This window comes from Grammomys surdaster, unplaced genomic scaffold (assembly GCF_004785775.1).
Source record: "Grammomys surdaster isolate TR1022 unplaced genomic scaffold, NIH_TR_1.0 127, whole genome shotgun sequence".
Taxonomy (NCBI): Eukaryota; Metazoa; Chordata; class Mammalia; order Rodentia; family Muridae; genus Grammomys; species Grammomys surdaster.
The window spans coordinates 7996597-8014083 of NW_021604585.1; the positions used below are offsets into that span (position 1 = coordinate 7996597).

The window sequence follows — 17487 nt, forward strand, 5'->3', positions numbered from 1 at the left end:
GCAGACCGACTCTGTGTCTGCTCCAGCCCAGAGGACCAGGCAGGGGCCCAAATATTCTTTTTGTTTTGATAAGATAGTGATGATTTTAATAACCTTGTGTCTAACTGGTACCATGTTAAGCAGCAGAGATGTTTGCATCTAAATTTTGTACTCTCTATGTTGCTACTTCCCCCACCCATATTCAAAATTAACTACTTTTACAACTATGTATTTTAGTTCAACAGGTGTTACTATGTACCATGCACTATGCTGGAAATCAGTGGTAAAGGAAAGAAATAAAATCTAGTATCTCTTCTGAAGGCTTGAGATCCTTGGGTGTTAGAAAACAATGACAACTACCCTCCCCCCCCCCAAAAAAAAAGCCCTCTGCTCATTTATTTTCAGAGGCTGAAAGAAGTTCCACTTATCTGACAAGGCTATCATTTATCCAGTCACAGTGCACGTTCCCCTTAAATGGTAGTTCTGGTTTTCATTGAGATGTATGGCTGATAGATACCTGCTTCTCTTTTGTAAGTGAACATTTTACTTTAGCATGCAAAGTGGTATGTTTCCCATGGTTTTTTCATAATATGCCATTAACTTGTTCTCTTTCGTCCCCTTCCCTATCCTTCCCTGTGTGTTTGTCCCCCTTTTGCTCATTCTCCTCTCCCTCTTGGGAGTCCTACTTTCAGCTTTCTTGCCTTCTTTTCCTTCAGCACAGTTAGGATCTCTCCCTTCCTTCTCATGGTCCCCTTTCTACATTAATCACTCAGACACACACGCACACACACACACACACAAGCACACACATGTGCATACATACATACATACATACATACAATCTCCACATATGAGATAAATACTCATTTTTCTTTCTGGATCTGACTTTTTTGTTTAACATAATATCTCTGTCACATCCACTTTCCTGCAAATGTCAGGATTTCTTTTTTTATAAAGATTTTTTAAATTAGCTTACATATTGTTTTCACTCATTTTACATTTTGGTTGATTGCATGCTTGCTATAGCACCCAGCAAACCACCCTGGCCCTTCTTTTCCTCTGTACTTTCCCTTATATTTTTCCTACTACTTTGCTTTCTTGTGTTCTTCACTCTTTTCTCTTAAAGCTGTTTTCCACTCTGTGGGCTTCTTTATAGTTTCCTGGCGTTTACTCTTATTTACTGCCACGTAGATAAACATGTTTATGTCTTTAAAAAGTCTTGTTTGTCTATGTACCACATCTTTATCCAGTGGTGGACATGTATACTGTCCCCATTTCTTAGCTATAGTACAGCAGCAACAACAACAACAACAAAATGGCTGTGCAAGTATGTCTGTGGTTTGTTGGCTTAGTCCTTCTGGTAAAGTGGTAGTGCTGAATCACATAATTCTATTTTCAATTTTTTGAGGAACCTACACACTGACTTCATTAGTGACTTCACCAGGTACCATCCCTGGGTGTCTTGGAACTCTATGTAGACCATGCTGGTCTTGAGCTCACCGAGAGCTGCCTACCTCCTGAATGCTGACTTCAGAGCAGTGGACTGCTATACCTGACTGCTCACATTCCTATTCCCAGAAGTGTTTTTTTTTTTCTTAAAGCATATTTTTATCATAATCTTTCCCTTCACCCAACTCCTCCCAGGTCCCTCCCTGCCTTCCTACACACCCAACTACCCAACTTCTTGTTCTCTCCTTTTTCTTTTTCTTTTTCTTTTTCCTTTTCTTTTTTTTTCTCTCTCTCTCAAAAAAATAAAAAAAGTTTTTATTCTTACATAACTGAAACTCTATATCCATTTTACAGCTCTCCATTTCTCCTCCCCCCAAACCCTAAGAACCACCAGAATATGATCCTAGAGTATTTTTTTTGTTTTTTGGGGTTTTTTTGTTTTTTTCGAGACAGGGTTTCTTTGTGTAGCCCTGGCTGTCCTGGAACTCACTCTGTAGACCAGGCTTCCCTCAGACTCAGAAATCCACCTGCCTCTGCCTCCCAAGTGCTGGGATTAAAGGCACCCGGCAGGAGTATTTCTTTTTGTATTGGTCCATTTCACTTAACAAAATGTTCTACAGGCTTATCCATGCTTTTGGCTAATATGGATAATATTAGAAAGTAAATATAGTTCTAAAGTCCCTGCTTTAATTCTTTTGAGTATATATTGATCTCTTTTTAATTATATCATAGTAAGTGTATTTAAAAAACTAGATAAATATGTTAGTGTTCATTTATTTAATATATACTAAGTAATATTCCACATACCACTTCAATTGTAGGAATGCAATAGTAAACAAAAAGGACAACAGTCTCTATCCTTATGAAACTTATATTCTAGTATAGAGCAAAAGAAAACTGAAACAACTGCTAGCATTTTGCTGTGTAGTCTTTCAGTCTGATTTCTTACCTATATAAATATATGTGTAACTGTAGGCCTATATAAATATATATCTATATATAAAACTGACAGTACTCAAAATGCTATTATATGTCATAAATTTTTACACTAAAATAACAAGTCACAAGTCTTCATATCTGTAATCCATCTTTGATGGCTATATAACAGTTCTATATTCCAAGTTCCTTATATTAATCATTTGTCCACTATAAGACATTTCAGCCGGGCAGTGGTGGCGCACACCTTTAATCCCAGCACTTGGGAGACAAAGGCAGGCGGATTTCTGAGTTCGAGGCCAGCCTGGTCTACAGAGTGAGTTCCAGGACATCCAGGGCTACACAGAGAAACTCTGTCTCGAAACCCCTCCCCCCCTAAAAAAAAAGATATTTGTTTCCCATTTTTACTGGTAACATAGATAATGCTATAATGAACATTCAGATTGATTTGAATGTTCCGTTACTCTGTTCAATTCATAGCTTTGCTGGGTCAACGCTTTATTTTAAAACATTGAATCATCTGTTACTTAATTGCCTCTAAAAATCTCATATTATTTGCCTTCTCTTAAGTATTGGAAACTTGTTTTTTCTACACTGTCGCCAATACTGAGTATGTTTATTGTTTAGTCTTTCATGGCCTAATTTATGTTTGTTCATTCATTAATTCAGTCATTGAGCAAATTTGTTGGCATTTCTTTACTTCAGGCCATTATCGTACATACTCCATGGGTAATCATGTAAGACTCTTGGCTGGAGAGCCTTAGCTTACCAGAGACCCCCTTAGTGAACCAAAGAGCAAGAGGAATCTTAAGGATCCAATGCATTGGGGTCGTCCTACACAGAAGGTGGAGTGGCGACCCCGGGCAGCCCATCTGGTCAGTTTGTATACAGTTGAAGGTGTGGACTAGAGGAACAGTGACTAGGCACAATATGATTGGCAGAACAGTGTGACTTTTAAACTGATTGTTGGTCTTTGGGGAATGAGGTGGCAAGGACCTCCCTTGTCTGTGAGTGGCAAGGGTTAGTCCATCCTGCCAATTGTGTGCTCTGGGACTTCCCCACCCGCAGGTGGGTTCCCTTCCATCTGGTCTGAGAAATGTTAATCAGCCTCTCCCTTCCTCCTCTGAATCTTAATCCAGCAAGAGTCCTCTGACAAAGGAATGTTAATTAGCCTCTCCCATGTGTATGTGTGGAGGGGGGGGAGAAGTGTTCCAAAGCTCCTCCTCTTCAATCATACTTGCATTCATACATGCACACATACATATAGGAACTTTTTTTTTTTTAGATTTATTTTGATTTATTATCTGTCCGTCTGTTTCTGTGGGTGCTCTTGGAGGTTGTTGGATTCTCATGGAGCTGGAGTTACAGGCAGTTGTGAGGTGCCTGGAACTGAACTTGGGTCCTGTGGAAGTGCTATCACCTGCTGGGCTCTTCCTTGTTCTCAGGGTGTGGGTTTTGTCTGTCTGTTGAATAGGGTCTCTTACTAAAGCTAGAGCTCAGCCACCACTGGGATTACAAGCTTTTGCTGAGGGGCCACACTTGTTTCTTGTTGTTGTTGTTGTTGTTATTTGTTTAACATGGGTGCTAGGGATCCGAACTCCAGCACTTTACCAACTGAATATCTCCCAGGCCCTAAACGAATGTTTTATGCTTTAAAATCTTAAATTATGCTTAAAAGTGATAAATGTTTCTCTTTCTTGTCTTGTCTTACTTTATAACCGAGTAGCCAAGGGAGTTAGCCTAACTTTATATTTTTCTCAGATCAATAAGTAAAAGCTATTTAAAGAAAAACATTGAGTTTATAAGATGACTCTCGGTGTGTGGGTGTGTGGGTGGCTGTTAATCTAGTTAGTGTGGGTATTCTAGGGTGTACATATATCACCAAATTAGTTTGTGCAACTAGTAAATTTTCTAGAAAATGGAAAAAGAAAAGTTAGGGTGTATAAAAGAGCTGCTGCTTGCAAGGGAGAAGAAAGTAGTTATGACTACAAAAAGTTACAACCTTCGCTTAACACAGAAAAATGGTTCGCAAGCAACGCCATTTCAATGTACAAGAAAGCAAGTCTTAGGTGTGTGATGAACTCATTAAGACCATAGTATTAAACCTCTGAAGAACAGAAATAGTGGGAGGTCTCTTATGATAAACTAAGTGGATTTGCCATTTAAAAAAATTAAGACCAAGTCTCTTCATAAGGATTTAGCAAAAGAACTTTTACCTTTCTTTGCAGATTTCCTTTTGAAGTCTTGCATAATAATAAAATGCTAATCATTGAATATCTAAAATTATATTCCCCTTTTGTTCTAAAAGTATTTTGTGTTAATATTAATGTTAAAAGTACTCCAAGTACTGCACCTGTCCTTGATGAAAGGATGTCTTTTAGAAATAAATACATGGCCAAACAAGCTAGAATTAACACCAGTGGGTAGTTCATTATTTGATGAATGCATGAATTCATTAGCTAAACATAAAAATTGAACTTTCAACATTGAACCCTAAAATTTAACAATCTTGAATGGGTAAAGAAGAAATCTCTCTCCAGTCCAGTTTATCAAATAACATCAATGGACTATAGACTAATAATCAATGTTAGAAACAGATAGAAATGTAGTCAGTCGGTAGAGAAGATGCTTACTGGCATCAAATGGAAACTCTAGCAGCTCTTCACCATGGGAAAAAATTAGCACATATCCGATCAAATAAACAAAATGTCCTAAGGTCTTTATTTTATGACAAAAATAACCAATTTTGAGAGTTCAACCAAAAATATCATAATTCAAAATGAGTGACCTCATTAACAGAGAAATCTGTATTCGTTACTTTTCTGTTACTGTGATAAAGTACCATGAGCAGAGGAAATTTGAGGGTTTGTTTTAGTATACAGTTCTAGGGGCCTAGAGTCTATAATGATGGGAAAGGCTTGCCAACAATCCCTAGGAACAAGAAGCTGGTTCATCTCATAATCATCTACACACAAGAAACAGAGAAAGAAAATAGGAAGTGAGGTATGGCTATAAAACCTCAAAGCTGGCCCTCCAGTGGTTTCCTTCCTCTAGCAAGGCTAAACCTCTAAAAAGGTTGCATAATTCCCCAAACAACACTACCAACTGTGGTCCAAATCTATATGAGGCTACAAGGGGACATTGAGAATTCAAACCACTGTATCCCCTGAACAAAGAGGCTAAAGGAATTCAGTGAAGCATAACCAAAAAGAAAACCTTACTGACAAGACTTCTTGCCTAAATCCTTTCCTTTAACTTATTGCATTTATTGATTGATGGGTTTGGAGGGTGGGCATTGAGACAAGGTCTCATATAGCTACCGTCTGTGTGGCTAAGGATGACCTTGAGCTCCTAACTGTCCTGCCTCCAGCTCCCAGGCACTGGAATACAGATCTGCACCACCACCCCTGGCCTCAAAGAGCTCTTATACTTGCTCTTTGCTGAGAAACTCTTACGCATCTCAGTTAGTTGCCTTCAGATCACAATTCATCTTTATACCAAAGTGGCATATTTTGAGATGACATATTTCTCTACCATATTACAAAATCTCAGTAGTATCTTAAAGGGAGTGAGCTACAACAGTGTACATACCTGATTTTGAGAACTGAAGTTGGTTACTGGGTGATTCTCAAAGAGATTTAGTGAGGACAGTCCAAGAAGAGACTGGTAAAATAGAGTTAAACACATAGTTTGGTATTGCAAGTTCATGTTTCTTCTTCATTCCTCTGAAGGAAAGACGTTTCTGGCAGGGCACTGAGTTGTAAGACTTCACAAAACTCAGATATAATGTACTGAATGCCTAGAACTGGAGACTTGGACTGTTGCTGTGGAGATGTTGGTAAAAGAGTAGAGGAAAATGTGAAAATAAAGTAGAATAGAGCCATGACGGTGACAAACATCTTTAAATCAAGCACTTGAGAGGCAGAGGGGTCTCTGTAATTTGAGAACAGCCTGGTCTATATAGTGAGTTCCCAGCTAGGCTGTACAGTGAGATCCTGTCTCCAAAAAACAGAAAACAAAAGAAAAAGAAAGAAAAGAAAAAAGAAAGAAGGAAGGGAAGGAGGGGGTTAATCATTGAGGTCTTTCTTGGAGAAAGAGTAAACTACAAAGGAAAAATCAATGTCCAAAGAGGCAGGCGAATTTCTGAGTTCGAAGCCAGCCTACTCTACAGAATGAGTTCCAGAACAGCCAGGGCTACACTGAGAAGCCCAGTCTCTAAATAAATAAATAAATAAATAAATAAATAAATAAATAAATAAATGCAAGCTAGGAAGTTAGTACCATTGAAAAATACAAGAAAGAAAGAAAGAAAGAAAGAAAGAAAGAAAGAAAGAAAGAAAGAAAGAAAGAAAGAAAGGAGTAAGGGAGGGAGGGAAGGAGGGAAGGAGGGAAAGAAGGAAGGAAAATTTAAATGGTAGGAAAGCAACAAGATTTGGAGGTGGTGAAAAAAAAAATATATATATATATATGAGAGAGACAGTTGTATTTTTTCCTTTCTTTGTATTTTAATTGTAATAACGTTTTAAGCACCATTCCTGACATAGCTGGAGATATAACAGAAAATAGGATTAAGTTGTAAAGAGGAAAATTGTGGGGTTTTTTAATATATTTAGCCTTCTATTTAATTCTGTATGCTTCTTTGATTTCCACTCCCTTTTTTAACCAATTATTATTTCATTATGTCAATTTTACAAAGTACTGGTTTTCCAGTTATCTCTATTCTCCTATTTCTGGAACTGTTTTCAAAAATATAACAGAGAGGAAAAAATAAATACTTTAATAACAATGATAAGAATAATAATATGAAGACACAATTTTCTTTATATAAAGGCAGGTCATAGCCTTTATAAAATTATGAGTCTAATACTTTTGCTAGTTGAATCAGAAAATTCATGTAAATCAGCACAGCAACAACAGTTTTTCAGTCACTGCCAGTGACTGCATGTAAAAGTGGGTTAGAGTACCCTACAGCACATGATAAAGATAAGTTAGTGTAGTGTGTAAGGGAAGACGTCTAGGTGATACAACATGGCAGGAAGTTGTTTTCCAACCTCCTTAGAAGAAAATAGTTTCAGAGCCGCTACTTCTTAACATGAAGCCAAAAGTCTAGATTCGTAGCATCTCTACTGAATCAGAAAGAAGATTAAAGGGGAGACTATGGTTCCTGCCCTGGTATTCCATGTATTAACAGACAAAGTCTCTGAGGTAGTAGACTTGCCTTCTGCCTCCTTCTCAGTCTACTTCTAAGTACTATTATTTATTTATTATTATTAGGGAGAATTGAGGTGCATACGTGCTATAGTGTATTTGGGAAGGTAAAAGTACAACTTTGTGTAATCATTTTTCTCCTCTGCCTGTACATGAGTTTCAAGGACCAAACTCAGGCTATCAGACTTTGGGCAAGTACCTTTACCCTCTTGTATTTTCTCAGATGAAGTGATGAGATGAGAGCCACACCCAAGCTGTGTGAATACACAGCCTAGGCTGAGCGAGCCCAGAGCATTTCCTTCTCTATTCCAACTCTCCTAGGCCTAGGCATGAAAGCTTCTAGCCTCCATACAATCTAATCTTCTAAGCTAACCGATTCAATATGGTTTTTCTCAGCTTCCAACTGAATTGCTCTGCTTGGTCTCTTACTAACTTTGGCAATATGTGCTAATCTTCTGGTTCCACTCATTCTTGTGTAGTCTGTCTGTAAAACTGTCCTGGTAAAACTGCTGTACACACACCACCACCACCTTTTCTCTCTTACTACTTTTAAGTATCCTCACTTCCTCTACTATTCTCATGTGAGTTTGTCATATCTTACTTCTTACTCATTTTGTCAGATCTTTCTCTGAATTGTCATTATGTCTGCCCCTCAATTAGATGTCACTTTCATACATTGCTGTTTCCTTCTACAAACTAATTGTATCTTTATTATTAGGATTTATAAGTGTGTACTAATGGCATGTCTTCATTCCAGCCAGATCATACTATAATCCAGGGCATGCCTATACTCTGACTGGACTAGATCTTTGGATGTAATCCCTTACCAGAGCATCATGTCACTAGATTACAATTCCTCTACAACCTGCTGATAGCCATCTTACTGGCCCTCAAAATATAACTTATACTTATTCTTCAGTGTGTGTGTAGTGAATTAAGGAGTCCTTTTCTTAAGTATTTTGCAGTCATTAAGAATCTGTGCGCACACTGTAAACAAGTATGGTGTAAACTAGCCCCTAGAAATGACAGTATGAGAACCAAAGAGAAAGTAGATACTCTGATCATGAGAAAAAAATAACCACATTTATTAAATCATTAATAACATAGCATAACATATTAATATTAATAATACTATATAGTAGTGTTTAGTATTATAATATTGGTAATATATTGATATTAATGATATATAATCAGTAATATATCATATTAGTCTACATAAACTATTACTTTAATTCTGACAAGTACTTTACAGGTACCCTGTAAAGTCATTTTATAAATGAGAATATTAAGGCCAGGAATTTAGGTAATTTGTATTTAGTCTGAATCCAAAGTTGTTCCTACTATACTGACTAAGCTGACTCCTTATTAAAACATCCTAACATAAATAAGTTTTCTTCTGTTTTTTGACACCACTAGTAGATATTAACTCAGAGAGATGGAATTGTGGATGGGGAGATAGATAGATAGATAGATAGATAGATAGATAGATAGATAGATAGATAATAGAATATGTCTGTATTCCTTGTTTAAGTTTATGTTCGGACACAAAATATGTTTTTTTTCAAAGAAGTTTTCCTTTAATACTATTGACTCCAATTCATAAAACATAAGAAAGCTTCAAAGAAAAAAAGCAAATGGTTTTTCTCTTCGAACTTGAGAATATCAGATATTCTCATTGTCAGATAAATTGGAGGAAGGCTAGAGAAATTCCTCAGTAGTTAAGAACACTGGCTGCCCTTTCTGTGGACCAAGGTTTGACTCCCAGCCGACAAACACCTGTAAGTCCAATTCCAGGGAATCCAGTGCTATCTTCTGGCTTTCGTGGGCACCAGGAACACAAACACAAACATTCATGCAGGCAAAATACTCATACACATAAAAATTATTTTAAGATAAACTGGAAGATAGTATTCCAGACCAAATAGAGTTTTATAATCATCAGTTTCTAGGAAAGCCCAGTTTTTCCTCGACACCACTGCCAAATTATAGCCAATGCTAGTGTGAAATCTGGCCCACTGCCCAGCTACCATTGTCCTTTACTTAAACAATAGTTATTCAAAGATCCTTTGAGCATAACTCTACATGCTGGATGCTGCCATAGATAACCAGATACTAAACTAATTCACATCTAATTTCTTCCATTACAATATAATAGCAACATTAGATAAAGAAAGTAATTAGTGTTTTATTTTTTCACATTGTAGCTGTTAAATCCTGAAGACGACCTATTACCAGGAAAGATTCGGGACAGCAATCGATCAACACTTCTAGCAACAATTCAGGAACATGGTTACCCAACAATCAACCTGGGGATTGTAGGAGACAAGTAAGTACAACATTTTGTTTTCAAAAGTAGTTATTCTGAAATACAAATGTTTAGATTACTGGGGTATCTAGACTTGGTGCTAAAGAGACAGATTGAACAATGTGGTTTTCATTGGTCACATTCTTCAGAAGCCTAAGGATTATAGAGATGCATAGACTATATTAGTAATAAATATTTTTTTTTTTTTTTGGTTTTTTCAAGAGAGGACTTCTTTGTGTAGTTCTGGCTGACCTGGAACTCACTCTATAGACCAGGCTGGCCTCGAACTCAGAAATCCGTCTCCCAAGTGCTGGGATTAAAGATGTGTGCCACCAATGCCCGGCATAATAAATATTTCTTAAAATGGGTATTACAAAAGGAGAAATATTTCAGTTTGCTGTGGTGTGTTAAATTGATATATATATATATATATATATATATATATATATATATATATATATATATGTAATTGACTTTATCCTGGTGAATAAGGGTGATGATGCCATTACTGGTCATACATTTATTTCAAGAAAGACATTGGAAACACAAATAAGAAGTCTAAGAAAAACTATCAAAACTAGTTATTACCTGATTCTTTGACATTTAAGCACATTTGTTTTCCTTGGGCTTATTTTTGTATCTTTTGTGTAACCCAAATTTCTTCCAGCTTCACCTATTTAAGTGCAAAAGAGGTCCATTAACTATATCTGCTCATATTTAAAAGCACATTGCCCCCTACCTACCAAATCAGTTCAGATCTTTAGTAAATTCTCCAAATGTTTCTTTCAGTTTCCAATGGTATGTCTCATCATTTAAAAAAAAAAAATAAGCCTCCATTTTCTGAGCATGCCACTGCTAAGCAACACTGCTACTCAGCCCTTTTCATAAGGTACAAACTCCTGTTCTCTAGACGGTCACTACTTGTAGTAATAATTAAACATCAACCTAGTAAAAATAAAACAAGATCCACTGAAGTGATGGATACCAAGTATCTGTCACCTGTATCTATCTCCCTTACCTTCCTTACCACTGGAGAAAGCTCATTATGCATTGATCCTTTCTTTAAGATGAGGCTCTGACCTCAGTTCACAAGGTATGTTGTAGTAACATTATTAACCCATCCTAGATGTGAAGTGGCCACAGTCCACATCTTGAACATCAATATCATATGAGTAACTGTTTAAAGTTCTTCTTTCCTGAGATTGTTTGAGGTGTCTTTAAACTTCATTCCTTTTGAAAATCCTTATTCTTGTGTTCTCCTGACTGTTTAAAGAAGCTCACAGCTGATGACCGCTTTGCAAGTCACCTAGTATCAGAGACTGACTTCCTAGAAAGAAAATGGGAAGAGCTTCACAGCAGGGGAAAAATACCCTGTTCTTTGAATTTAGACCTAATCAGTAATCTGTCTTTTAATATAAATTTCAAATACCTAAAACCAATATTGACATAGATAGAACCTTAAAGAACACACACACACACACTTCTGAGAAGAAGTAGGATGGATTTAAGAGTTTTAAAACCACAAGGATAAAATAAGCAAGAAACAAATTTAGCAGAAAACGTCTTAGTTCCCACCAAACAATGGTGCAACCCCTGCCTCAAGTGCATTTATAAACTCTTTACAACATGTAAAGGTAAGGGGGCTTTTTAGTTATTATTCATATTATTATATATCCTAGCTCTAAATTGCACTGATCTGACCCATAATTCTGTGTATTCTTACTTTCATTCTGCACTTTCCACGTTGGTTTGGTTTGATATTTTTCATGGAGTATGTAATGTGCATGCATGTGTGTATATGTATATGCATGTGTGTATGTGTATATGTATATGCATGTGTGTATATGCGTGTTATATAGCACAGGCAAACTTCTGTTTACCAAGGGTCTTGGCTACTGCAGCCATGTTTGGGTTTGTTTTTTGTTTGTTTGTTTGTTTGTTTGTTTTGTTTTGGGTTTGGTTTGGGGGGAATCTTTCACTTTTTTCTTGTTTCTTCTCCTTTTTTAAAGTACTTAGGTACTTGGTAGACTGTATTACTGACATTATCTTACTACAAAACAACAAAACACCTTTAAAGTACTCTTGTGTTGGTGTACTAATAGATATAACGTTTTTAAAAAGCAGGTTTGTGGAAAAGGGCTGAATTGTCCTTTATTAAGAGACTTAGAGACTCCTGAGTGATGAGATCCTGAAGTAGGAGACCAATTAGAAGAGATAACATCAAGGCCCTCAAGGGACACAGGCCTTTCATTCCTTCCAGATTCAGGAACGAAGGGAATTTTCAGGGTGGGAGGATAAAGTTCCATATCATGGTAACCTAGCCTACATGCCAGAAGTCACAAGGCACTGAAAGTAAAGTTATAATTCAAAGGTGTTTCCAACTGCAAGGAGGGAAACTGCAAGAACACACAGCATGCTTCGTCAACTCTCTGCCCCAGAGAGAGCTGAGGGAGTAGGGGAGGCTGAGATGGGAGAGAGGTCTATGATCTAACACTGATGTCAAGTTCTTCATTAATTTGTGATAGATATTTCCTGGTGATCTTATAATGTTGATTTTAAATTGTAAATTTAACTTCAAAGCATACTTTGAAAGTATAATGAACAACAAACTATAAAAACCAGTATATTGGGCAATTCAGAGAAATATGCCACTTTCTAGTGTATATCCTTTTATTTGGTGACAATGCTTTATATAAAACTGAGAACAGGGTTGTTGTTTGAGTGTTGCTAATATAGACTTTTTCAGTCTTTGAGTGCTGTATTAAAGAAGCTTAGATGAATGGTTTAGAACTCAGAGGTGGAATGTGGGAGGAAAGAATTTACTGCTTTTCTAATGAAAATCTGTACTGGGAATTTAGCAAGGGAAACAAGGTACATCACTGTACAGCTATTGATATTCTGTGTAGGTTGCCTCTTCATTCTCTTTGCTATGTATTCCCTTTTCTAATGAAAGCAAATATTGTTATACAGAAGCCTCTGTGAGAAGCTCTGCAAAGAAACAAGTAATCATGGGAGGAACTCTGGGTGAGAAACAGCTCAGGAATGTTTTCAAGCACAGAACCATGCTAAGCTCTGACAGATAAGGGTAGAAAGTGACCCTTGTATTCTTGTCATCTGAAGAGTCCTGAGTGTGGCCTTTAGTTTCTGTATGATTGTACTTGTAACTCTTGTTCTTGTCATTTTCCATGGTGTTTTCAGTCAGCATAAACTAGAAGAGCGTTATAACTGTTTAAACCAATTTCACCTAAAGTTTGCCAGTCATTTATTTATTTGTTTGTTTAATATCTGTATGGATATTTTGACTGCATGTATGTCTATACAGCATGTATGCCTAGTGCTATGGTGATCAAAGAGGGCATTGGATCCCTAGGTCTGAAGTTATAGGCAGTTGTGAGCTGCCTTGTGGGTGTTAGAAGCCAAACCTGGATCCTCTGAAAGAACAGCCAATGCTTTTAACTCTGGGGCCACTTCTGCAGCCTATAACATTTGCCTATGTCTTGTGTACTTTTTGTTTAAAAGAAGAAAGTGAGTTAATAAATCAGTGAGAATTATAAAAGGAAGGCTTCAAGTAGCTTTTCACTGTATTTTTTAAGTGTTCTAGAAATAATAAGTCTACATTAAAATATATTCTCTATATTTTGCTCACACTATAAGGAACACAATACGTTGGAGTTTCTAGGGTTTTGTTTTGTCTTCTTTTTTTCCTTAAAGTTTAATTTTGAAACCCAGCAATGTTAAGAAATTCGTCTAATGGCCAGGCGGTGGTGGCGCACGCCTTTAATCCCAGCACTTGGGAGGCAGAGGCAGGCAGATTTCTGAGTTCGAGGCCAGCCTGGTCTACAGAGTGAGTTCCAGGACAGCCAGAACTACATAGAGAAACCCTGTCTCGAAAAACCAAAAAAAAAAAAAAAAAGACAAGAAGAAATTCATCTAACATTATAAAGCTAGTTAGTGCAGAGGAAGAAATGGAATCTAAATTTCTTGAGGTTAATAATGCACAATTTGCTATAATTTGAAAGCATGATAAAAATATGTCATAAGAGCTGTAACAATTTCTAAGCTTAGGTGGTCAGAACAAATTTTATAAAGTCCAAGAATTTGAAGGATTGGTAGTATCTATATAGAAAAAGATGATGTGTTAATCCAAATAGAAACTATAAATTTTACAATAATAGGCCAGACTGGTTAGAACAAAATGTTGGGGGTAGAAAGAATACACATAAATTTGGCACATATTTGGGGTTAGAATTGCCCAGATTAGTTGAATTTGAAGCTTTTTTTTTTAAAAGCAGGAGTGGTATAATAAGTCATTATTTTAGAAAAATAATTTGACTGTGGTGTATCAGATGGCTAATGACTGAGGGAGACTAGAATTAAGAGTGATACAGCTTACTCATTGTGTAGTCAGTCACCAGGAAACATTCACTGTATCTGGACATAAGCTACCTGGTCTTAATGAGAACCCCATTTATGAATCAGCTGGAGTGGGCTAAGACTTTCTAACTGTAAAAAGTGAAGGTGTGACTGCTCCAAGGTATGGTTAAGGGGACTGTTTCAGTTGTAGATATGAGGCCTGGAGAGAGAGCTAGGGACATCTGGAAGAGCCCAGAGCTGAGAGATAAAGTAGTGAACTGAACACAAATAACAGACCAATCTTGGCCATGGGGGGCAGGGAGTGTGCATGAGAAGAAAAGAAAGAAACAACCAAGAGCCGGGAGCAAGAGAAAGGACTAAACTGCAGAGTTAAAAGAATGAGAAGCTGGGGTGGGGCTGAAGAAGTTTAGGGAAGGGAGGTGAGAAGAACTAGACACCTGGAGGCCAGCATATGCTTTGGTATGCTAATAGGCACCACAGATAGTCATTTGTCCCTTCTGACAGTGGGGAGGAACTTGCTCCTTTGGTAGAGGAGAATAATGAGCACCAGAATTTGGGGGAGTAGAGATCCTTTTGGACCTAACACTAACAAACTTGTATGTTTTCCCAAGCTGCTGGTCCATGGGTTACAGAAAGTAGCAACAATGCAGTAAATTCAGTGCATCCAACTGTGAGTTTTAAGTAAGTTGTTATTGAAAATACAAATGTAAGAGAAATATGTATCTTAGCATTGAGGAGTTACAGCCTAATAATAAAAATACTTTCCAAACATTTCAGATATTAAACTCAGATTTCAAAAGTAGAATTAAAAAGAAAGAAATCAAGAGAAATGATAAAGGCTATCACATAGTACACAACAGTACCACTGTTATTAGTGTTGATTCTCTTCACTTGAGCAACACTTTATTAAAATAGTATGTTTAGCCGGGAAGTGGCTTTTAATCTTTAATCCCAGAATTTAGGAACTGGAGGCAGGCATATCTCTGAGTTTGAGACCAGCCTGATTTACAGAGTAAGTTCCAGGACAACCAGGGCTACACAGAAAAACCATGTCTCAAATAACCAAAAACTAAATCAATAAATAAATAATAAAATAAAAATAAAACAGCTATTAGGCCTCTTAGCACAGTTTTATATCCTGCCATTTGTAATCTATGCTTTCTTGGCTTTTGAAGCTTTTCTTCCTATGTCCATTCTCCTAAGGCAAGTTTTCCTATGGCTCTCCATTCCTATGGCTTCCTGTCCCCATTCAGTAACAACATTGGCTCCCGAATCCTGTTTTCCCTTCCTTGAATACAAAACTAGTCAAGCTTAGACAAAACAGATGAGAACCGTCTGGTTCCATAATCAGTCAGCCTGTTTGTCCTACTAGACAGCATGAGTTACTGAGTGCCATTTCATGCCAGGAAATACAGAGTTGTGGCCAACACTTAGTTAAAATATTGGTCATCTGGGCATATGTGAGTTTCAACTTTTATATTTTCTTTATAGTTGCTATCATGTATATAGGCTATAGTAGGTAAAGAATTTGTTATATTGAGTCAATGTGTGTACGTTCCCAACAAATAATAGTAAGCTTCTCGATTAATAGGACAAAGTATGTGTTGATAGTCAGTATGTCCGCAGCAGTTGGTGAGGGTACATCTCTTGGACAGGACAATCGGCCATCTTTTCCTATACTGTCTTCACTTTGCATACAACCTTAATTAAATTAAATTACATTCGAGGCTGCAGAATTGGCTCAGTTGTTAAGAGTACTTGTTATGAGGGCCCAGATTTGGTTCCTCTCACCCACATGGAGGCTATGGCAGTCTATAACTCCAATTCCAGGGGATCCAAAGCTCTCTCCTGACATTCTCGGGCACATACATACACACAAGCAAAACATCACACACATAAAATAAAATCACTTTTAATTTAAAAAATTAAGTTCAGTATTAATTGAATTCATTTCATTCCAAAAACTGTTTTTAACTATTATACTGTTTGTACCTCAGCTTAAGACACAACTCAGTAACATAGCTTCTCTAGTACTGACTTAGACCTTGTAACATTTCAAGACTTGAATTCCTTCCTGTAATTAAGTAAAATGTTCCCCCTTCTGGAAAAGAAGACTTCTTAGAAGCCAGCCCCACGCAAATCCTGCTGAGTTACTTGGCTTTGTTTTAGACTGTATTTGAATTTCAGCCTTGCAAATGCCAATTTGTAAAGCTGCCTCTTCACATTAAAGCACGAGGTGGACGATTAACAAGTACTGAGACAGCAAATTGGGTTCTTATAAAACTGGCACATTTCGCAAAAATTATCAAGGTAGACTTAATAGTACATTGATTACTTGGGCAAAGCATTACAGCTTCCAATTTGTGAGCCAAACATGTTTAACTTCTTAGTGCTTCCCTAAAGTTCTTAAAGAGGGACTTTTCTAATCAACTACGAGAGTTTAGGCTTCACTTTAATTGGTTATTTATAAACTGCCTACTTTTTTTGAAATGAACTCTTCTGCTCAATATATAGTTTTAAATTTTGATCAGCAGATTTTTTTATCATTTATTGAAAAACTCTTCATTTTTCTCATTAACAAAGAATTCTTCACACTTTAACGAACATGCATTTAATTAAAAGATAGTCTTCTCATTCTTAATGGGAGACTTCTTTAAGAGTGGCTATTACAGTTGCTTTTCTGAATCCTTAAGCCTTGATATTTTGTTTCCTCAAGGAGTTATCTCTAGATAGTACTATACCAATAGGAATTTCCTCTCTATATACAGTATAGCAGGAGGGTTCCAAGTGTGGTTGACAGGAAGGCTTTTATTGTAGATATGAGGAGCATCTGGAGGGGCTAGATGAGGGAGAGAAAGTAAACAAGGCCGGCAGACAGGGCCAGGCCAAGAGAGGAGGAGGAGATGGAGAGCAGGAGGAGGACCAAAAGAAGAAGGCAGACAGCGAGCGAGCGAGCGTGCAAAGAACATGTGGCTGAAATGGCAGCGTTATCTGGGAATGAAAAGCTGGAGGAAAGGATACTGATGAGCTGGAGATGTTTAGGGTAGTGGGCAGGGTAAGAAGGGCCAGGAAGGCAGCATGGACTCTGTAACTGGTATTTGAGAAGCTGAGAGCCTGAAGGCTAGCATGAGCTTTGGTATGCTAATAGATACCACAGAAAGCCATTTATCCTGTTTTGTTTTGTTTTGTTTTGTTTTGTTTTGTTTTGTTTTGTTTTGTTTTGTTTTGTTTTGTTT

The 17487-nt window shown here is 37.1% G+C and overlaps 1 protein-coding gene across 1 annotated transcript in view; it reads left to right on the top strand.

Annotated features, from left to right (window-relative positions):
- Gphn (gephyrin) overlaps positions 1-17487 on the top strand; it is a 442000-nt gene that overhangs the window by 385649 nt on the left and 38864 nt on the right. Inside the window, exon 17 of the mRNA XM_028788870.1 lies at positions 9777-9898. Within this exon, the coding sequence (XP_028644703.1) occupies positions 9777-9898 (122 nt within the window). The remainder of the gene's footprint in view (positions 1-9776; positions 9899-17487) is intronic.